Genomic DNA, 23,300 nt, shown 5'->3' with positions numbered 1-23,300 from the left:
GTCGAAGCTAGTTTGAGTAGATGTGGAAACCATGCCTGGCGGGGCCACCATGGCGTGATCAGGATGCACTTCACATGGCTTGCCAGTAGACATGCTACAACTCTGCTCACAAGAGGCAAAGGGGGAAACATGTAAGCCCACTGCCCCAACCATTCTATCTGGAAGGCAACTCCCAAGGATTGGGGTTCGTGGCCCGCTCTCGAGCAGAACAGCTTGCATTTTGTGTTCTGTGCTGTAGCAAAAAAGTCAACTTCCCAGTGACCCCAGAGTAGGAATATCTTGTGGAGATATGTGTTGTTCAGTTCCCACTTGTGTTGGGTTCCCGTGGAGAATGAACGACTAAGGCCATCCGCCAGTATGTTGTCCGTGCCCTTGATGTGGATGGCTATTGGGGTGATGCTGTTCTTGATACACCAATGCCAGATTTGAATGCTCAGGGCACACAGTGACCTGGAGACCGTTCCGCCCTGTCTGTTCAGGTAGGCGATGGCGGTCGTGTTGTCAAAGTGTAATTGTACTACCCGTCCCCTTAGCAGTGGGAGGAAGGCTTTCATGGCTTGGAAAACCGCCAGTAGTTCCAAGAAGTTTGTGTGGAACTGGCGTTGGGTTCGGGTGCTCCAGAGACCTTGTGCTACTGTGGTATTGCAATGACCACCCCAACCCTGCAGCGAAGCATCCGTCGTGACCCACACAGACGGGGACTGTGTCTGAAATTGTATTCCTCTGAGCACGTTGAGCCGTCTCATCCACCAAGAGAGGAATCTTAGGACTGGTAGAGGCAGACGTAGTTGCATTGCTGGGCTGTCTCTGTTTAGGCAAAAGGAGGACAGGAAACACAGCTGAAGCTTCCGCATTTTCAATCGGGTGTAGCGTACGGTTGACTTGCAGGAGGCCATCAGGCCTAGCAAACGTTGTATTTGACACGCTGTTTGGCAGGAATTGTGTTGAAACTCTTGAACCATTAGAGCTATGGTCTGGTAGCATTCTTCTGGTAAGAACGCTCTCCCCGCATCTAAATCCAGTATAGCGCCAATGTAAGATATGGTGGACACTGGGGTCAAATGAGACTTCTTCCAGTTGATTTGTATTCCTAGATCTCAGAGGAGGAACAACATGTATTGAATCTGCAAACATAACTCTTTTTTGTCTATGGTTGTCAGCAGCCAGTCATCTAGGTAGGGGAAGAGTTTCAGGCCTTTTGTCCTTAAATGAGCCACCACCACCGCCATACACTTGGTAAATACACGCGGGGCAGTGCAGAGACCGAATGGAAGGACTTGGTATTGATATATTGACATTCCTACTGTGAACCTCGGGTACTCTTGGTGGGACGGTCGAATCCCTATATGAAAGTAGGCATCCTTTAAGTCTAACGTCACAAGCCATCGCTCTTGATGTAGCAGCGGTAGGATGTCCTGCAATGTCGTCATTCGATACCTTTTCACTTGTACGAACTTGTTGAGGTGCTTGAGGTCCATGATCGGTCGCATCCTGCCATCTCTCTTCGGGATTTGGAAGTAACGGGAGTAAAACCCTTCCCGTCAAGCTGCCCATCGCACCGGGACTATTGCATTCTTGCATAGGAGCTCCTTCACTTCTTGCAGTAAAGCTGGAGTTGCTCTCGTAAAGTGAAGGCCCCTGAACAGTGGGCGCGTCTTGAACTCTATTACGTAACCTGATGTGATAATCTTTAAGACCCACCAGTCTGATGTTATGTGGCGCCATGCTTGCGCATGACTTGCCAATCCAGGGGCGTAACTACCATTAGGCAAGGGGAGGCAGTTGTCTTGGGGCCCCACTGCCTCGAGGGGCCCCCCAGAGGCACATCACATGACTCCCCACCCACCCATGTTGCTCCCCCTATGAATTAAGTTGAGTCTCTTGGAGATCGGCAGGAGCAGAGAGTAAAAAAACTAGAGTCAATGTAAACTAGATATTCACCATATTCATAATGAGGATGTGAGTGTGCATGCACCATATACTGTGAAGTGTGTTTGTGTGTGTATATCAGCGAGGGGCCCATTTTAAAATCTTGTCTCTGGGCCCCCTCCAACCTTGCTACGCCCCTGTGCTAATCTGATGTTGTTGTTGGCTTGAAGAACCGGCAGGTTGATGGTGTAGGCCGGGTGGTCGACCTCCTTGATGTTCTGCAAGGAAGAATAAAGTTGATGGAGCAATAGAGATGGATGGTACGATGGACTGTTCTGTATCTCAGGGTCATTGTTTGTTGCCCTCTGCCTGTTTCCCGTGTTGTGTAGGGGTATATCTACCCTTTTGTTGTCCTGGGTGTTTATTAAAAGGCTGATAATTCTTATGGAAGTCACGGCATTCTTGTGGCCTGTTAAAATGCGCAGGGGCGATAGTAGGATTTTTGCTTGTTAGGGTACGAAGTTGATGCTGAAGACGTGAATGTCTTGGCAGTGAATTTTGATTTCTTCATTTTTTTCCATTGTTGAATCTGTTTCTTCTGAGAAGAGGCCCTTACCATCGAACAGTAGGCCCTCTATCTTATCTTTCATGTCCTGATGCAGGGATGCGGACTGCAACCAGGCATGACGGAGGATAATCACAGTGGTGATAGACCTAGACTCCGACTCTGCTAGGTGCTTCGCAGTGCTCAATTGCTGATACATGAGGTCCCCAACTTTCTGTAACGTTTTCCAGAAACGTACCTTGAGCTCTTCAGGAGATAACTTATCAATGTCCTTCTCTAGATTCTCCCAAATGCAGTAGCTGTAATTAGCCACTTTGACCGAGAGACAAGAGGTGGAGTACAACTTTCTCCCCATGACGTCTAAATTTTCTGCTTTCTTTGTCTGCAGGGGTGATGTGTCGACAGCCGGACCTAGACGAGGTTGCACAGTCATTGACCAACAAATTTGGGACAGGGTGTTTGAATAAGTAGGTATTATCCTGTTCTTGTACCCTGTAAAGACCCTTCAGCCTCTTAGAAGTTGGTGTGGACGTGTGTGGAACCTCCCAGGCGCATTGAGCGGCATTAGAAATGATGGGTAGCAGAGGTAGAGCTACTGGTTGTGCTGACTGGGACCGGGCCATGAAGTTGTAGACCGGGTCATCAATGGTTTTTACTTGTGAGAATAGATCTAATCCCAAGGCTGCCGCCATCTGTTTAATGTGAGAGTGGTACACCTTTAATTCCTCCATCGGTGTGACGTGGGCAGGTGTGGCCACGTCAGGCGAGGGATCAGCTTCCACAGCTTCTGTGTCAGACTCAAAATCAGAAGAGCCATGATGACTGTCATCCGACGCAACGTCAGAGGGAAAGTGGTGTGAGGGAACCCCACCTGGTGATGTTATCACGGGGGGGGGGGGTAAAGGTGGGTCCTCTGTTTGGATCACCACTGCAGCAACCTGTTGTGTGGTTTGTGTCAACCGTGTAGATATAGATAGCAGAGTCTGTGTGGAAGTGCTGGATAGCACCGGTTTTCATAGAGGAGGAGTACCCCCTTTAGGGAGTGGACGGATTGGCAGGGTGGCGGTAGCTTGAGGGATTGTAGGTGCAGACATGGCTCATTGCCAAATTCGATCCTCATTGCAGTCATAGGCCATTCCAGGTGAAGATGCCCCAGGTAACACCGTTTCCTTAGATGGAGAGACCCCATGAGAGAACCCACAGGTGTGCCATGGGGCCGCAGTGGATAGTTGTGTAGTGGATAGCAATTGTGGGTTGGACTGTGGAGCATCTTCGTCTGAGCGAGGAAAACCTGGAAATGTAGATGGAGTGTTAGCTACAGAATCCAACATTGTCAGGAGAGACTGTGTTGTTCCCAGGTCTAAAGCAGTGCCCCCATTATTTGAGAGGTCAGCATCCTCTACTGTGAATGTCATCGGAGCCTGGAATCGAGGTGTAATAGTAGTAATATTTGTCGGTATGTTCAATGCCGAGGGCTGGACTCCCTCCCCTGATGTCGAGGGGGACCGTATCGGGGTCGGCGCTGGTTGTAAATCTCGGAGACTCAGTACCGGTAGAGCTGGGGCCGGAGGAGAAAACACTGCTTCAATTGTCGATGTTGATGCTTCCATCGGTGCTGAGATCGATGTTGATGCAACGTTTGGAGCCGTAGATGTCGAGGTGTCTCTTGGCGTCGAGATTGGCTTCAGCGTCGAGAGTTCAGCTAGATGTGCTGCCATCGATGACGAGGTGGTCAATGTCAAGGGCCCAGCGTGTTGAGTTGGTGTCAGTGCCGATGGGGCTGCCGGTGTCGAAGGCTTTGATATCGACACAAGAACCACATCTTGAACGGACTTCGGCGACGGGGTCAAGCCTGATGTCGACAGCTTCCGCGTTTTTGTGGTGGGTTTTTCAGTAGTCGCCATTTTCTCACCTGACCTTTTTGAGGATTTATGGGTTTTTACAGCGGGCAATGGTGTTTTAGACTGGGTTGAAGCCAGGGCCCCCGAGCCATGAGCCTGAGGAGATTTCTTCGACGCAGATGAAGGCACTGCCAAAACATCTTCGTATATAGCAGCCCTCAAACGGAGTTCTCAATTTCTCTGGGTTTGTTTAGAGAACGATTGGCAAATATTACAGGACAACGTAATATGCACCTCACCCAAACAGAGCAAACACAAACTATGTGCATCTTGTGAGGGCAGTTTTGCCTTGCATTTTTCACAACGTTTAAAAGTCTTTTTCCCCTTCAGGGTATCCATATCCACAAGTTAGTCCGCTACTCACAAATACGTGGTCGTTAATCAGTCCAAAGTCAAAGCCAGGAAGCAGACCGAACAAAGTTTCCAAACCAACACGTTCTAGAATAGGCAGAAACGCTAAGCAGTACGGGGTCATTCACAGTAAAACAGTCAGATCAGGCGGCAAAGCAGAATCACAAGGCAGAAAGTTTAACAAGAATTCCAAGGTCAGAAGTCCAGAAAAGCAAGATAGTAGAACTTTTAAAAGATTTGAGGAACCAAAACGAGGAGCCGTAGAAACCGAGTGAACCGATCCCTACGGCGGTCGCAAAGGAACTGAGGTGCCTGCACTTCCTCCCGCCTTAAATAGAAACGTGGGGTGGGGTGCAGGCGCCGAAGAGGAGCTGTAAAACTCGACACCGAGAGGCTTCCGCGCAGGCACAGAACCCATTCTAATGGATTCAATGGATCATGAATCAGATCTCTTAGGAATGATTGCAAAAACCCATTGTCTTTCAAAGCCAACAAGTATTTGAACAAAGGGGCCTCAGTTGGAGGACATCCCTTGAGGTCCATAAATTTCACGAAACACGTCCACTTAGCTGCATAAGACTTCAAGGTGGTAGGTTACCTTGAGGCTTTTAAGTATTGCTTGAACCTGATGGCTGAACAAGGTTCAATACATATACAGGAGCGGTCTGCCCCACTGGAGGAGGAAAGCATTGCCCTCAAATTCCAGATGCATTCCTGCCCTGCTGAAGAACTTCTTGCACCGAGTGTTCTGAGCGGAGGCAAACATGTGTGGAGTTCCCCACATCTGGAACATAGCACGTAGCATGTTTGGGCCTAAGTGCCCATCGCTGGACATTGTGTTCTGTCGACTTAGCAAATCTGTCAAGGTGCTGATCTTCCCTGGACTGGAACATTTAACAATGGCCAAATGTTCCAATCCAGGCACCAGAGCCAAAGATGTAGCACTGGACTAAGAAGGGACTGAGACGCTGTCTCAGCTTGCTTGTTTAGATACGACCTGGCTGTTGTCTGTCAGGAGCATCACTGAAGATCCCGCTGTCCAGTAGCGGAAAGCACTGAGCACCCAGAACATCGCCATGAGCTCCAGGTAATTGATGTGACGCTGCTGTTTTTCTTCTTGACCAAGTCCCTGCAACAACTAGGTCTTTGAAATGTGCCCCCCAACCTGTTTTGGACACATCTGTTTTGATGGTCAATGTAGGTGGCAACTTTCAGAATGGGGTCTCCTGAGCGACGTTGGAGGTCTTTGTCTACCAGGAGACCACTTTTTGCACCCTGTGAGGCACTGTCAGGATCCTCCACTGAGGATGAATACGTGACCTGAAATGGTCCGAGAACCAGGCCTGCAGGATTTGCGGGGGGGGGGGGGGAATGCAAGACCCGTGAACAAAAAAACAAGGGTTAAAAATAAATGAAAAATAAAAATGAAAGAATGAATAACCAGCTCTCAACACATGTAAAGATAATCAAACACATCTGTATGACACATATGAAAATACATGTAAAAATGCATATAAAAACACAATAACAAAATACCAAGTAGAATTGCGGAATACAAAGAGAAAATGAGAAACCAGTAAATGCAGGTGTCCACACACAGTCCGAGATGTCTTCAAAATGAGAAATTGAAGAGTACATACAGTACAAGTAAGGAGTCCTCAAATCCAAAGAGAGGAAACGATGTACTCAGTGAGATGTGAAAATGTATGTAGATCAAATCATGACTCCTTCATGCGAAGAAAGCAAGCAACCTGCTCTGTAATGGCTAATAATAATTGGTGGTGAAAGACAAGGTACACCAGGGAAAATCACAACAGCCACCCCGGGATATGGAGCTGTTTCGCCAGGAGCTTCATCAGCAGCTGGTTCCCATTAGGACAAGACAAAAGCAGAACAGCATTTCTTATTCAATCAATCAATCAATCAATCAATCAATCAATCAATCAATCAATCAAATGTCTCCAAGTATGTTAAAGCCTCAGGGTTCACCTCAGGTTCAACTTTGGCTTTTTGTAATTGACTTGAAGCCCAAGAAGATAAAGATGATGAAGGTACAACTCTAAATCCCCCACAAGTTTGAATTTTGTAGCGGGCACAAAGAGCCAGTCTATGTACGGGAAAAATGTGATGCCTCAGAGCCGAAGGAGAGCTGCCGCCATAGTGGTTAGAGTGCTGGACTAGGACCGGGAAGACCAGAGTTCAAATCCCCATTCAGCCATAAAACTAGCTGGGTTACTCTGGGCCAGTCACTTCTCTCTCAGCCTAACCTACTTCACAGGGTTGCTGTGAAAGAGAAACTCAAGTATGTAGTACACCGCTCTGGGCTCCTTGGAGGAAAAGTGGGATATAAATGTAAATAATAATAATAATAATAATAATAATAATAATAATAATAAACACGTGCAGGGTGGAGCCCAGTCCAAACAGGAATACAGAATATTGATACATTTAGTAACTCACACAAAATCTCAGGTACTTGCAATGGTGAGGCATGATGGAGATATGAAAATAGGTGCCCTTTAAGTCTATTGACGCAAACCATGCACCTGGATAAAGAAGGCGAAGGATAGCTGAGTGAGTCACCATGTGGAACCTCCTCTATGTCAACGTAATTCATGCATGGTAGGTTTAGAATGGGTCTTAGTCCCTCATCTCGCTTGGGGATGGTGAAGTACCTTGAGTAAAATCCCATGTGTTCATTGTGGCGAACCTCCTAAATGGCACCTTTTAGGAGGAGGAATTTGACCTCTTCCAAGAGATGATGAGAAGGTGACATAACGCAGATGCCTGAAAAAAGGGGCAAGGAGTGGAACTCTATCTTGTAGCTGTTTCTTATTATGGCCAGGACCCACGCGTCTGATGTTATGTCTGCCAGGCCTGATAAAACACTGGCAACTGCTACCTTGCAGTGGCATCATTGTCACTTGAGATCACCCGTCCTGGGCTTAAGGGTTGACTGGGATCTAGCACTGAAACCTGAGGTGGGTGCCTTGCGGTGCTGTAAATGCTGATGCTGATGAAATGAATCTCCAGAATATGAATCTCCAGAATATTACGCTGAGCGTAACAAGGCCAAGGCTTCTGTCTTGCTGAGTTGGAAGTGGAGGCGTAAGACTGGGAAAACCGTATTGATTTTGCCGTGATGTGCAGCTTTTGGACACTTTCAAGCGTATCATCGGTTTTCTCGCCGAACGAGGCTTCACCACCAAATGGCAAATTCTCAATGCAAACTCCTGCCTCCTGAGATAGGGAAGAGGATTTGAGCCATGCATGTCTCCGCAGGGAAACCGCAGAAGCCATAGCCCGTGAGCCACAATCAGCACAGTGCCTAGAGGAACGAAGCTGTTGTTTTGCCATGCACAAACCCTCATTCAAGAAAACCAGGGCTGCATCCCTCTGCTTCTGTTGCAACTATTAGAGAAAAGGCACCAATTTTTCCAAAATAAAATGCTGGTAACACATCCAGCACACTTAGTAGTTTGCCACTCTTACTAAGAGGCCAGCGACTGAGTATGGTTTCTTGCCCATTGAGTCTAATTTCTTGCCCTCCTTGTCAGTGTTCCCAGATATTGTTGCAGTGGCTTTTGCTTGGGAATTAGGGAAGTTGTAGTAAACAACATCTGGGAATCCCTGTTAAAGGGAACACTGCTCCCTGTCCACAGGAGTATTCAAGAGACGATGCTTATTACGCGACTGGTCTGATTCCATAACCACCGAGTTTGATACAGGCTATTTAGTCAAATAACCGGTGTCTTTTGGTTGAATTCTATACAAGTTTTCAAGCTTTTTGGAAGTTGCAGAAACAGAGGCAGGTTTTTCCCATGATGCCCTGACAACTTGGGCAAGGGTGGGTATCAAAGGGATCGCCGCTGGGACGTGGGTATCAGTTTGGATGAGTTGGAAAATGGGGTCTTCTAACTAGGCCGTCTGACCAAAAACTGCTAACCTCAAAGAGGCCGCCATGCAGATCAACTGTTCAGCATAGTGCTTGGATTTCTCTGGCGAGGGATCGTCAACTGGGCCCTGAGCACCATCCTCAGTGACTGGCATGGGCACTACACTCCAAGACTGAGGTAGTTGTGCTGGCATCTTTGGAGTGTCCTCGGTCCACTGGCACAGGGTTTTGTGGTAGAGGCTGTGGAGTCACAGGCTGTAAAGGCAGCAGTTCTGGAGCTGGAGCATTAGGCGGTGGATCCGGCACAGGCTACAGGGCCAAAGGTGGTGCACTGTGCACTGGAGACCTGCATCCTGAGTTGCCATGGCCGGGGCAAGGAGATTTAGTTCTTGGCTTGAGCAGAGATCTAGAGCCAGAACCCGACCAGGATCTAGACTGGTGACAAAGCCTCCCTGATTTGTGTGGCAATCAATATTTATTGCAGTCATGGCGAGAGCCACAATAGACCCTTTCCATAAACATATAGCATGGATGAGAGGACCAATTGTGTTTGGATGCACAGTATTCATAGCAAGACATATATCATCTATTGGGGACTCTATTTCGGTAAGACAGCCCCTCACAATAGTATTGTGAATCCTCTCCTCCATGGAAGTAGTACTCTTCATCTGAAGTCTATGATATTTGGATAAGCATTGTCTCCTCAGGGAGTGGGACCTGCCCCTAGAATGGCTTCTATGCCTTGTGTCTAGATCCCCAGAGGAGACCCTTGGGTTCCTACTTAGAGACCCATGTGACCTAAGGTTCGAGGCATCACTGAAGACCCTGGAGAGCACAGATTCAGGATCAGACTGATCAGGTTCAGAGGGACAAGAGATGGAGTTGGAGTAGGCACTGATGGTGTAAGCGGCTTAGTTTTCTCCCCTTTCTCTTTCCCTGTGGCTGCTCAGGAACTGCAGCTTACTTCGTCTTTTTAGGTACTGAAGGAACAGCTCCCATCAGGACCAAACCCAAATGCTTAGCTAAATCCATGGGAGGGGAAGGTGAAGCCCTCTTCGCAGCTTTGCCTGTCTTCCCCTTCGATCCCAAGTTAAGCCCTGCCCCCCTTCCTGGGTCCTGCGAGACCCGTGGAGGTCAGCACTGCCAGTAATGGCAAAGGTTCTCCACTCGGGCCAGGAATCAAAAGGTCGGAAGCGGTGAAAGGAGCAGGAGCTGCTGGGACCAATGCCTCAGCTTAAGGTAAAACCGGAGCTCTTGGTCCTGGTAGAGCTGGAGCTGCAGGGGTGGGCAGAGCAGTAGCCGAGGAAAGTGCCAGGGATGCAGGAGGGTCAGCGGGTGCCTAGTTGGAAACCTGCATCAGCGCATCTGGCTGAAGTCCTCCCATACAGTGCAGAGTAACGAGAGCAGGCACTGGCTTCTCCAACATCCCAGCAACAGAGGAGCTTGTTAAGAGAGCCCTCTCCCAAAGAAACACATGAAGATGGGAGGCCTAGTTATGGCAAGCCTGTTTTGTGAACCCTTGGCAGACATTTCACAAATCTGTCTGATGCACCTCACCTAAGCAGGTCAGGCAAAGCCAAGAAAAAGATCCGAATACGCTGCTGTGGCAATGGTAGAAGGAAGAAGATAGGAGCAGCCACAAGGTAGAGCAGATTCCCACCTAATTTTCCTTATAAGATAGAGCTCTAAAAGAATCAGAGTTGTGGTTCAGTGCAGGCACGCAACCCACGTGTGATACACGGATACCAAAATGAACAACAGCAATGATTTCTGAACTATGACACAGACACACTTAAAAGCCAAAGATTTCAAGTTAATATGGCCTTGAATAAAGACACACACACTAAGCAGTCTACTTACATTTGGCGTTTAATGTACTCTTTAAGCAGTGTTTCATCCACAGAATACATCTGCACTCCTGTTCCATCATCGTAGTAATACATCATACTAGTATTAAGATCTGATTGAAATGGCTGATCAGTCCTGTCACTATATTGTTCTCGGTAGCCATATGAATATTCATGGTTCACTTCAAAATTGTGGGGAAGAAAAAAATGAGTAAGAAATTTGTTATAAACATACGAAAAAAATGCATCTTTGCACCAAACGTTTAAGCAAGTCAACTTGCAGATAGCAGTCATATAACTGGATTTTCAAAAGCTTTTAACAGAGTTTCTCAAAGAGCCCAACACCAAGTTATAGCAAATGACACCATATTGTTCATTTAATCATATGTTAAATCTCAAGCAATCTCAAAATCCAAAAAGTTAACTTCAAACTGAGGCCAACAGACTGGCAGATGAGAGTCAGTGTAAAGGCAAAGTGATTCACACTGCAACAAAAAACCCCACCAAACTTAATAAATACAATGATGAAGTCTAAGCTGATTCTAATAATCCGGGAGAGAGATTTTAAGATTCTACTGGAAAGTTCATTGTAATGATCAATGCAGTGTGCTTTGACAGCAAAAAGGAATAATTAAGAGAGCCAAAGGCTGACATCCACACCAACGCTGCATGCACCGAATAAGGTTTTAAACAGTCCCACCTTCCCAAAAATATCCTTTACCAGGGGGAGAGTAACTGGCCCTATCTAGCCCCAGCACAGTACCTCCAGTGACTATTGCTGGTGTCTACCTTGTGTTTCTTTTTAGATTGTGAGCCCTTTGGGGACAGGGATCCATCTTTCTTACTTATTTATTTATTTAGTAAGTAAGTAAACTGCTTTGGAAACTTTTGTTGAAAAGCGGTATATAAATATTTGTTGTTCCAGGAGGTACAAAGAGTATAGAAGGAACCACCTCCCTCATTGCATGCATGAAATATTTTGTGGCAGAAACACCACTAGTCTAGATATCAGCCACTGAAAAAGAACAAGTTATCTACCATGTGACTGAATTTAGAATATTGTGTCCAGTTCAAATTGTTTCATCTCAAATAGATTAAAGAATTGGGGAGGGTTCAAAAGAGTGTCGTTAAAAGAATAAAGGGAGCATTTCCATACTAAGCAAGGCTTAAGAAATTGGGTTTATAGTTCAAAGAAGAGAATTAAGAGAGTATAAAACAGGTTGCTTACCTGTAACTTATGATCTGGATGTGATCCGTTGTATTCATAAGAACTGGGTTTCTGCGCCTGCGCAGGGACCTCCCGGGCTGACTAGCTAGCTCCTCTTTGCGCCCCGCCCGTCTGCACGTGCCTTGCAGCTTCCGTTAGAATCGACGGTTGGGGCGCCTCTCCTTCAGATTTCTCGCAGACAGCCATATAAATGACGATCCACACACCAGCATCCACTAGTCCAGGCATTCTGCAGCAGGGCCGGCTGGGAGGGACTTATGAATACAACGGATCACATCCAGATCATAAGTTACAGGTAAGCAACCTGTTTATCTGGATTGTGATCCATTGTATCCATAAGAACTGGGTGTTTAGCAAGCTACCCCATAAGGAGGCGGGTGCAGATGACCCCCAGCTATGCCAACACACGTTTCAACACTGATCTTCCAAAATTCGCCTCCCTAGCCATCCGCAGATCCAAAGCATAATGCTTCACGAATGGTAGATGCGATGACCATGTCGCCGCCAGGCAGACATCTGCCATTTTAATGCCTGACAGATGTGCCGCAGACGTTGCGTAGGCCCTAGTAGAGTGAGCCCGAACCGTCTTTGGCGGTGTTATCTTCTGGCTTTTATAGGCGAGGAAAATCAGTTCCACTAGCCAGTGAGCAAGTCTCTGGCGAGAGATTGGACGGCCCTTGCTACGCCCCCGGAAGGAGAGAAAAAGCTTTTTACTCTTCCTAAAGTCATGAGTTCTCTCCAAATAGTATAGGAGTGATCTACGCACGTCCAACATGTGGAGGGCCTTCTCTAAGTCTGTCTCCGGACTACTGAAGAAAGTTGGCAGCACTATGTCTTGATTTAAGTGGAAATCTGTCACCACCTTCGGCAGGAATCTCGGATCGAGACGCATCACAACCTTGTGTGGATAGAATTGAGTGTAGGGTCTATCCATCCGCAGGGCCGTCATCTCGCTCACTCTCTTAGCCGATGTAATGGCTACCAAGAATGCCACCTTCAAAGTCAGAAACTTCAGCGGAATAGTCGCCAGTGGCTCAAAGGGTGCCTCCGTTAGGGCGGAGAGTACTAAAGACAGACTCCACTGCTCCATTGGGCTGCGCACAGGAGGGTAAAGGTTATTAACACCTTTCAGGAAACGTTTACATTCCGGGTGGGAGAAAACCGTGGACCCATCCCATCCCCTGTGCTTTGACGAGATTGCAGCCAAATGCAGCTTAATGGAGACATTCGCCAATCCACTCAGTTTGAGCGATGTCAGGTAACGTAGCACATCCCGAGGGGTCGCACGCAATGGCGTGACACTCTTCCCCCTCATATAACTCTTGAAGCGGTTCCACTTGCAGGCATAACTGCGTCTTGTCGACGCACGCCTACTGTTTAGTAAGATGTTGTTTAATAGTTGATTCTCCAAGCGGTCAGCTTGAGAGAGTGCACATCGGGGTGTAACACCTTTCCGTGTTCTCTTTGCAACAGGTTTGGAGCCCTGGGGAACTTGTGGAACACTGAATGAGACATTCCCAGAAGTGTGGCAAACCACGGCTGGCGCGGCCACCATGGGGCCAGAAGTATGCATTTCGTTTGGTCCCGCAATATCTGCGCAACCACACGGCCCATTAACGGCAGCGGGGGAAAAAGATATAACAGCCCCGTCTTCCAGGCCCGTTGAAAAGCATCCCCCAGGGATCCCTGGCCTATGCCCGCACGCGAACAATAATTGGCACACTTTTTGTTGGCAACCGTGGCAAATAAGTCTATCGATGGGACCCCCCAGATCTCGAACACCCTGTCGAGATACATCGGGTTGATTTCCCACTCGTGTCTTTGGTTGAAACTGATGTCCCTGCTGAGCCTGTCGGCCAAGCAGTTGTCTACACCCTTTATATGTATTGCCACTGGGTGAATTGAATGTTGAATGCACCAGTCCCATATTTTTCTCGCAAGTAGGCAAAGAGACAGTGACACTGTCCCCCCTTGATGGTTGAGGTAGGCAATCGCCGTCGTGTTGTCCAACTCCAGCTGTACTGACCGTCCCCTTATCATAGGTTCGAATGCCCTTAGGCCCTGAAACACAGCCAATAGCTCCAAGTAATTTATATGCTGAAGTCTCTGCAACTGGGTCCATGTCCCCTGCACGCATACGCTGGCGCAATGCGCACCCCAGCCCGCCATCGAGGCATCTGTCGTTATCCGGGAGGTGGGCTCCTTGGACACAAACTCGACTCCTTTGCCCAAATTGTCCATGTCTAGCCACCACCCCAGGCTGGCGAGGACATGTTGTGGTAGTGTCAAGTGCATATTCTGGCCATCCACATTGGGTCGGAAGTTGTGGAGAAACCAATGCTGCAATGTGCGCATGCGGAGGCGCGTGTGTGACACCGTTGCGGTGCATGATGCCATCAAACCCAACATCCGCTGGATTCGAACCGCTGGCTGCCGTGGAGTCCTCTGAAAGTGACGTATGAGTTCGTGCATTTGGGTAATTCTTTCCGCAGGTAAGAACGCCCTGGCCAATTTCAAGTCCAGCACTGCTCCGATGAAGTTCACTCGAGTCATGGGTTCGAGTCTCGACTTCTTCCAATTCACATTGATGCCGAGGCACTCCAACAAGGCTAGCAGCATCTGCACTTGGCGGGTCAGTAAACTCCTGTCGTGGCTCACCACGAGCCAATCGTCTAAATACGGATACAGCCTCAAGCCCTGAGTTCGCAGGTGGGCTACAACCACCGCCATCACCTTTGTGAACACTCTGGGCGCAGTAGAAAGTCCAAATGGAAGCACCACATATTGATAGATCTGTGCCCCTACTGTAAACCGGAGGAACTTGCGGTGACTCTCCTGTATCCCGATATGAAAATAAGCGTCCTTGAGATCCAGAGTAACTGCCCACTGTTCGTTCACCAGCAGAGGCAGAATTCCCTGCAGCGTCACCATCCTGAATTTCCTGGTCAGAATGAAGAGGTTGAGCCCCCTCAGGTCCATTATGGCTCTTATTCCACCGTCTCTCTTTGGTATCTGAAAATACCGGGAATAGTAGCCGGTCAGTCTGTTCGCCCATTGCACCCGCGTGATCGCCTGTTTCTCCAGCAGCACCTTGACCTCCTCCCGCAACACCTCCGTGGCCGGCGTATAGACCAGTCCAGAGAAGGGAGGCCTTGTCTCGAACTCCAACGCATATCCAGTCTGCACTATTCTCAGTACCCACCGGTCGGATGTTATGTTGTGCCATGCTGGCGCACGGCTTGCCAGTTTGATGTTGATCCTGGCAACTACAGGGCCGATGTAGTGGGTCCTGGATTGTAGCGTTGGACTTAATTGGCTGCTGCAAAACTGATGCAGTGGACGAACAGTCCCGTCAAAAGCTCTTGCTGGAAGCGTCCTTGTCGCCTTGACGAGCTGTTTTTCCTTTTTGTTTTTGGTTAAAGCCCTTACCGCGTTGGTAAGGTCTGAATTGTCTTCGGTATTCTTTGCGGTCCCGATACCGATCACTCTTTCTCTGATAATAAGTGCGGCTCCTTGCGGTTGAGCTGGAACCGCTCGAAGGCACCATAAAGGTGCGGGCAGTGAATTTAGATTTTTTTAACGTCTCCATTGACGTGTCCGTGTCCTCATGGAATAAACCTTTGCCGTCAAATGGCAAGGACTCGACTTTCTCCTTCATGTCTGTCTGCAGGGTTGCTGAGCGAAGCCACGCATGCCTGCGCAAGCTCACTGCCGTCACCATTGCTCTCGATTCCGTCTCCGACAAGTGTTTGAATGCGCTCAGTTGTTGGCGCGTTATTGCCGTTGTTCTTTCGTACACATCATTAAATCTCCATTGGAAGTCCTCCGGAGACAAAGAGGATGAATCCTGTAAAAGCGCATCCCAAAGTAAATGGTTATAGCGTGCCATACACGCCGCATAATTAGCAATACGAATTGCTAAACTGGAGGTGCTATAGATCTTTCGACCCATAACGTCCATTTTCCTCCCCTCTTTGTCAGCAGGCGTGGAATGACGGTGTCCACTCTTGGTGGATGAAGCGCAACTGACAACCAAGGAGTTCGGTATAGGATGACGTAACAGGTAAGAGTTCTCTCCTTCAGTCACCCTATACAAATTTTCAATGCGCTTTGAAGTTGGAGCCCCGACCCCCACTGAGTCCCATGCCACCTTCGCAGCCTTGTCTATCCCAGGAATCATGGTGAGGGCAACAGGATGCGAAGTCTTAGATCGCTTCATCTTATTATAGACCGGGTCAGCAACGTCCGCATCCGGAGAGCTTACGTCCATGCCCAGGGCTTCAGCGATGTCCCTTATGAGGATATGGTAAGCTTTCAATTCCTCAGTTAGCGAGGTGGATAGTTTTGGTGGCACATCCGAAGGGGGGTCAGACCTACGACTGATATCATCTCTGTCAGAGGCCGGTCCCGACTCATCGTCCTCACTGTCATCAGAGGGTGAAGATGATGGTTCAGAAGGAGGAGGTGTTGCTTTCCTCTTTCTTTTCCCAGCAGGTTTTTCTGGCATCCTCGTCTGGACCACAGGTAATTGTGAATTCTCTGGAAGGTAGGTTTGAACTTGCACCAATGGTGTTTGTATAGGCAAGTTCACAGACGGCCCCTGATGGTCTGCATGCTCTGACTGCAGCAGCGGCTGAGCCAGTTGTCCAGTCTGCACAAAATTCCGCAGCCCTTGTACTGGTTGCATTTCTACCTGTGCCACTTTCCAACGCAAGAACTCTGCATAATCATCCGGCACCCCATGGCGGAAACCGCAGGAATGGGTTGGCTGCAGCATCGTAGAGCACCCGACATCGGTTCTTGGATCCTGGACCACTGCTGGTGTCAGTGAGGCAACATGAGGCAGATCAGCCAGCTCTCCACCTCCAGGACCCTCGTCCAAGCCTGTCGACAGGAAGCCGCGAAACGTCGCACCCGAGGGTGTACTCGAACTCGACTCCAGCAGTTCTCTAAGTCCGTCCCCGTGTGTAGCCAGACTCGGAGTCCTCGGCGTCGAGGGGGACTGAGCCGGCGTCAATGCCGGTGACAAAAGATGAGGAATCCTCCTCAATGTCGAAGCCGTCAACACCGACGAAGGAGCAGTGTTCACATTCAATATCTGCTCCGGCACCGTGGACGCCGACGGAGGAATGGCATACACCGCCTGGGCAGTTATGGGAGGCTCCGATGCCGAGACTTGCAAATGCCTCGACGCCGATATCGGCGTCGGCGTCGGCGTCGATTCCAATGTCGACGCCTGTCCCAGACTGCATTGGTCCAATCTCGATGTCGGCGCTGGTGTCGACGTCGAGACTAACGTCGATGTCGAAGCCGGAACCATCCTGACCGTCGATACCGGAGGTGTCGACGTCGAGGCTGTAGGGGACTCAGCCGAGTCCACGTCGTAAATCTGTGCTGCCGTCGGTGAGGGAGTTCGATGTCGAGACTCCTCACGATGGCGACCTTCCCTCTCAGAAGCATGACGATCTCTATCCTTATGCTTCCGTTTTTTGGAAACCTCCTTTGGTTTCTTAAACAGAGTGTCAACAGTGGTTTTAGACTGCTTATCAGCAGACCCACTGGAACCCAATCCCGGGGAGCTTGACGCACCGCACTCCTTCGACATCGAAGCTCCCGATGTTGAACCGGAACTCATCGACGCCGACGGACGAGGAGTTGGCGGCCGAAGTGCCTCCTCGTATAACGCAGCTCGAAGCCTGAGAGCTCTATTTTGTCTAGTTTGTTTTGAAAACGAGCAGCATATCTTACATGCCGCCGTGTTATGATTCTCTCCTAAGCACATCAAACAGGCGTCGTGATAATCAGTCGAAGGCAACTTTGCTCGACACTTTTCACACCGTTTGAATGTCTTCTTAGCTTCCATTGTCCAAATGCCGTTCCGAGTCAAATTCAGTAAACAAACTTAGGAACAAACAAAGCAGAGTCCGTAATCAAGTCCGTTCGCCGTTCCGAGTCAAAACCGTCCTGTACAAACTTCGAAGTTAGAATCAGAGTCCCAAATCAAGTCCGTTGTTCGTTCTGAAGTCAAACCAATTAATCCGCTCAGTAGAGAATAGTCAAACAGTCCGAGTCAAAATTTTTGATAATAATTGAGGAGCAACAGCCAAGAGGTGTAAGCGCTTTGGCGGTCAAGAGAAAACTGAAGGAGAGGCGCCCCAACCGTCGATTCTAACGGAAGCTGCAAGGCACGTGCAGACGGGCGGGGCGCAAAGAGGAGCTAGCTAGTCAGCCCGGGAGGTCCCTGCGCAGGCGCAGAAACCCAGTTCTTATGGATACAATGGATCACAATCCAGATCATAAAGCATCTTATATAATTGTGAGCAATATGAAGAAAAACCTTTTGCTCAAACAGTTGATCATCAAAAGAGAGAATAGCAATAGTTTCAGGAAGACACCTAACAAAAGAAAATGAACATAAGCAATGAATGGAAAACCACAAGCTGAGATGGCTTTAAAAGGGGGATTAGACACATTGATGGGATACAGGCTTATCCAGCGGTCAAGAAACGTTGGCTCAGTTCATCAGCCAGACAAAAAATATTTTATTTGTTGAGCTATGTTGGTACATTACTCATCAGGATTTTTTTCCACTCGTCACAGACAAGTAGACTAGTGGATTTCCTGAGCCCTAGGCTTATCCATGACTGATAGTCAAGAGGCTAAAATAAAAATGTCGTGTTGGGAGGCAGCATATCCAAGTTTGCCAGTTTCCAGAGACAAACGTCAAAGGATCAATCTATTACAATTAGCACATAAGCTCTTCAGGGAAATCTGGCTGCTCTTGGAGAAGAGTACTGAACAATAATTTGATCCAGCAAGGCAACTCTGTTCTTAAACTTTATGGTATTCTAAATAGTAATCAGTAGTGGTTCTCAACTAAAGCCAAATTATGTTGCTCTGTATCCAAACTAAGACTTGAGCATATGGAGGGAAGGGCATTTTTTGGCTATTCTCCCCAACCCTCTGCTGCTGCCTGTGCCTCCCAAAAATTCAGAGTCCCACAACCCTCAAACATATTCTCAGGAGGCACAGTGGCTACAGAGGGAAGCAGGGAAAACTCAATCAACATCCCCTCTGTGCACTGAATTATTCCCCACATGCAACTATTAGTTTGGATCTAGGCCGCTGTTTATTAGGGATGTGCACGGAACTGGCAATGGCCGGTTCAATGGCGGGGGGTGGGGTTCCACCTTTAAGGAGCAAGGAGGATGCTCTTACCCTCTCCTGCCATGTTTTCCCTGCCGGCACTGTGACTAAAAACGCTCCCATCGGACCAGAAGTACCTGGTACGCGTGCGTGCATGCAAGCACGATGTGCGCACGCACACCAGACACTTCAGGTCTGACGCGCACTGGGGCAGCAAGGAGGTATGCTGCCACCCCGTGGGACCTTTTTTAATTACAGCGCCGGCAGGGGAAACATGGCAGGGGAGGGTAAGAGCACCCTCCTTGCTCCTTAAAGGTAACTCTCCCCCCCCCCCACCGCCAAACTGGCCAAGCCACCAGACCTCCGAACTACAAAATGACCTCCGAATCGGGTCGTGCACATCCCTACTGTTTATAAGAACTTACCAAGAAAGAGTGTTGTTTCCATGATTTGGCACTATATGAATGTTTTTCAATTTCCCCTCTCAGTTCTTATTTAATGGCATACTATAATTTGCAGTTATGTCCATGTCAGGCAACTCTTAAGCAGTGTTCAGGCATTATTAAACTGAGGGCAACCCAATGTTCTGCATCACAGGAAGAATCTGTTCATGAGGATAGGGTTTCTCTCTACAGACAAATGCTTTAACTGTGAGCAGTGGTGGCAGTGCAGCTATTGTGTGTATTAGTGCAGAGGCAGGGCTCCTGCTTTTTAACACATGAACAGGGCTATAGTTTGCCAGCAAATCAGGATGCTAACCCTCTTCAAACTATGTTTTACAATCCTGCTTTCGTAGTTCACCACTAAACTGGAAATGAAAGGGGAGGACAGCATGTGTAAGTACAAACAGTCAAATGGTGCTAAATGATGGTATGGCATCCCATCTGAACTAACCCACATTATAGGGAAAGCTGTACAGTCTAATATGCTTAGTTCAATACCGTTATTAACCATTTTCTATTTTCATACTTCGAGGGTTTCCTCTTCCACGTCCTCTTCCTCTTCCTCTCCCTCTCGCTCTTCCTCTGTAAAATCCTCGAACAGTGCCGCCTTCACTTCTCACACTAGAGACTTCATCATGATTATCTCGTTTTTCTCTATCCCGTCGCCAGCCTTTTGGAAACAGGAAGTGTGTGGATTCATGCAGTTATAACAATTGAGATTTTAACAACATGCAGATTACAATGACATGCAAAAAACAATATGCAGAATTTTAAATTACATACTAGTTTTTGTCTCATTTCGTCTGTTGTTAGGAGGCTTGCTAGTTTCTGGCTGAGATCTTGAACTGTTCCGAGAGCCCGGTCTATCTTGGCTGTCTGGCTTCACATCATCTAAATGAAGTGGCACCCATTTGTGCTTATTACCTTCAAGTGGAAAATACCAAACTATAATGCTGTTAAGAATATCCATTGACTATATGAAACATCGTACAATGACTTCTTAAGGATTAGCTGCCATGACTTAACGTCATCTATATAGACTTAGTCAATTAAGAGCAGCAAACGCCACAAAAATTGCTCTCCTACCCATGAAAGGTCCTCCATATAAAAATCCCAATACTCTCCGTGGGGCAAAACCCAATCTCAGAGACTTGAGAAAACACTTTGTGCAGGTGGTTTGAAATGAACATGATCTTTAAATGGAGTTAATTAACATGGCTATTTAATAAAGATTTCTTAAATCACCACATTTCTGTTAGAATGAATCACAAGCCTTTATGAGTATCTGCTACAACAAGGCAGATGAAACAAAGCAGACAAATAATTTCCAGTAAAAGTCTTTTACAACTGCTAGGAACACAGTATCTCTCCAGGGTTAACAAAAAAGGAAAAGAAAAACACCTTGAACTATTACGTTCAATAGCCTTTCTGAAGTCCTGCATTCCAAGTTAAGTCAATATCCTTAATACTAAATGTGTTCAATGCTCTTTCACTCTCAGGCTTGGGGCTGAGGGAGAACACCAGGCACTCTCTCATTTGAGGAAAACCAAATACTGCTGGTGCTAAGTATTTCATACCCAAAAGGAAATACTTTGAGGAGTAAGATTTATTGAAATAAGGAGGCATAGAAATAAGCAAGGACAGAAAAAATCACTTGTAGGTCTCAACAAGATCTTAACAAATCTTACTCACAGTTCACTTTGAGTAAGGTACTATGTGGACCTTGCTTTTTAATAAATTCTTCAAATTTATTAAAGAACCTGGAGTACAGGAATGGTGGGTCATCTTTGCTGACCAACAAAACATCAAAAATGAGGTATTAATCAAGATGAAAGTCTTAGAGCAGTAATTTAGTTCTTGTACTCTGCAAAATCAGTTGTTTATCATGCTGAGGGACCACTGATCCATGGAGTCTAAAGACCCAGCAGCAACATCTTCATTTTAAAAAAGCTTTCTACATGCAAAATAGAACACTACTGAAACAGTAAAAAAAATGACTTGCATCAAATAAGTAGCAACAGAAAACTGTCGTGTCAGAAAAAGAACACAAATATGTAACACAACATCCTTTAAATATGGACACCATGCTAAGACTGTAGAAAATATTAATATATTAAGTGAAGACCAACCTTTTTTCCTTTGATTGTTAATTTGAGTCTCATCTTCACTAACATTTTCTCCAGGAATATCTGGATTCACTGCCTGGTTGTCCTTGATGATGATGTTACTCTTTCTTTCATTCTTCTCTTCTTTCTCCTTCCTGGTTGGAGTTTTTTTATTCTGGTTGCTTATAGTTTTACACTGTAACACAACAGTAAAATTGGTGAGCTGAACACAGTAGCTGATATACTGACTAACCAGGTAATGCAAAGGGCACTGCATCCTCGAAGTGAGAGGCTGCTCTCAAGACAGATGGAGGCTTCTTCACTTCCTTAGCATAAGTGCTGGGTTTGTGTGGGGGCAGGGGGAGGGGGGAGAAGAACAATTTTTGTTGATCTTCCCTTCCTCTGGAAGTGCTCTGTGCCTTCCAAAAATATACCCCTGAAGGCAACACGGTCCTCAGTGACATATTTTTGGGAAGCACAGAGCACTTCCAGAGGAAGAGAAGATCAGCAAAAATTGCACTTCCCATCCACTCACATGCTAAGGAAGTGGGAAAAATCTCTAAGTACCAGGACATAGCTGCTGCTGCATCCTTGGTTCATTACAGGTGAAACTCGGAAAATTAGAATATCGTGCAAAAGTCCATTAATTTCAGTAATGCAAATTAAAAGGTGAAACTGATATATGAGACAGATGCATTACATGCAAAGCGAGGTAAGTCAAGCCTTAATTTGTTATAATTGTGATGATCATGGCGTACAGCTCATGAAAACCCCAAATCCACAATCTCAGAAAATCAGAATATTACATGGAACCAAGAAGACAAGGATTGAAGAACAGAACAATATCGGACCTCTGAAAAGTATAAGCATGCAGATGTATTCAGTACTTGGTTTGGGCCCCTTTTGCAGCAATTACTGCCTCAATGCGGCGTGGCATGGATGCTATCAGCCTGTGGCACTGATGAGGTATTATGGAAGACCAGGATGCTTCATTAGCGGCCTTCAGCAATTCTGCATTGTTTGGTCTCATGTCTCTCATCCTTCTCTTGGCAATGCCCCATAGATTCTCTATGGGGTCAGGTCAGGCGAGTTTGCTGGCCAATCAAGCACAGTACACTGTATACTTTTCAGAGGTCCGATATTGTTCTATTCTTCAATTCTTGTCTTCTTGGTTCCATGTAATATTCTAATTTTCTGAGATTGTGGATTTGGGGTTTTCATGAGCTGTACGCCATGATCATCACAATTATAACAAATTAAGGCTTGACTTATCTCGCTTTGCATGTAATGCGTCTGTCTCATATATCAGTTTCACCTTTTAATTTGCATTACTGAAATTAATGGACTTTTGCACGATATTCTAATTTTCCGAGTTTCACCTGTAGTCACGATGTCTGACAGGTTTTTGTTTTTTAATCAAATTTTACAATAATGGAGCTCAAAGAAAGATTAAAAAACCTACTGCATACTCCGTACTACCTTTCCAATATTTTTGCAACTAAACTCTCAAATCAGATATGCTTGAAAAGGGCTGGTATCCTTTCCTCCACCACAAGAAATGACACAAGGGCTACACTGAACATGTTAGGTTAAAAGGTAAGAACATTACTACACTTTTACTTGTAATATAAAAATATTAAGACCAGACCAAAGGAGGACATACTTTTTGCAAGCAAATTAGTACACAGAGATGTTATATATACAGCTATTTGGAAAATTGCAAAAACAAATGGCAAAATCGTTTCTACAGTAAAATGCTATTAACAGCTGTGATTAGGGGACATAGTTCAGAGACAAGACGCTGTTTCTGCCTCACTTCTGAGAGCTGAGAAATCATGACTGAGATGCTTCTGTCGGTTTGAAACAGGATACAAAACTTCCATTGGTTATGTTGCTTCATTCCCCCTTGTACATCCTAATGTACAAAGTCCACAGAATGAGTTTGACACT

General features: G+C 46.8%; 1 protein-coding gene across 7 annotated transcripts in view; it reads right to left on the bottom strand.

Moving 5' to 3' along the window:
• LARP1B (La ribonucleoprotein 1B) overlaps positions 1–23,300 on the bottom strand; it is a 91,864-nt gene that overhangs the window by 58,660 nt on the left and 9,904 nt on the right. For 2 of the 7 annotated variants that reach the window (XM_053254125.1, XM_053254131.1), the window contains exons 4-7: positions 21,375–21,546; positions 20,029–20,190; positions 19,754–19,915; positions 10,442–10,610 (exon numbers count right to left, since the gene is read on the bottom strand). In XM_053254125.1, the coding sequence (XP_053110100.1) occupies positions 10,442–10,610; positions 19,754–19,915; positions 20,029–20,190; positions 21,375–21,546 (665 nt within the window). Of the gene's footprint in view, positions 1–10,441; positions 10,611–19,743; positions 19,916–20,028; positions 20,191–21,374; positions 21,547–23,300 lie in introns of those variants that run through there. The other 5 variants (XM_053254126.1, XM_053254129.1, XM_053254128.1 and 2 more) reach the window with 5 other exon arrangements.

The sequence above is a fragment of the Hemicordylus capensis genome, chromosome 5 (genome assembly GCF_027244095.1).
Source record: "Hemicordylus capensis ecotype Gifberg chromosome 5, rHemCap1.1.pri, whole genome shotgun sequence".
In the NCBI taxonomy this organism is placed as follows: Eukaryota; Metazoa; Chordata; class Lepidosauria; order Squamata; family Cordylidae; genus Hemicordylus; species Hemicordylus capensis.
This window is presented reverse-complemented; position numbering and strand designations above follow the sequence as displayed.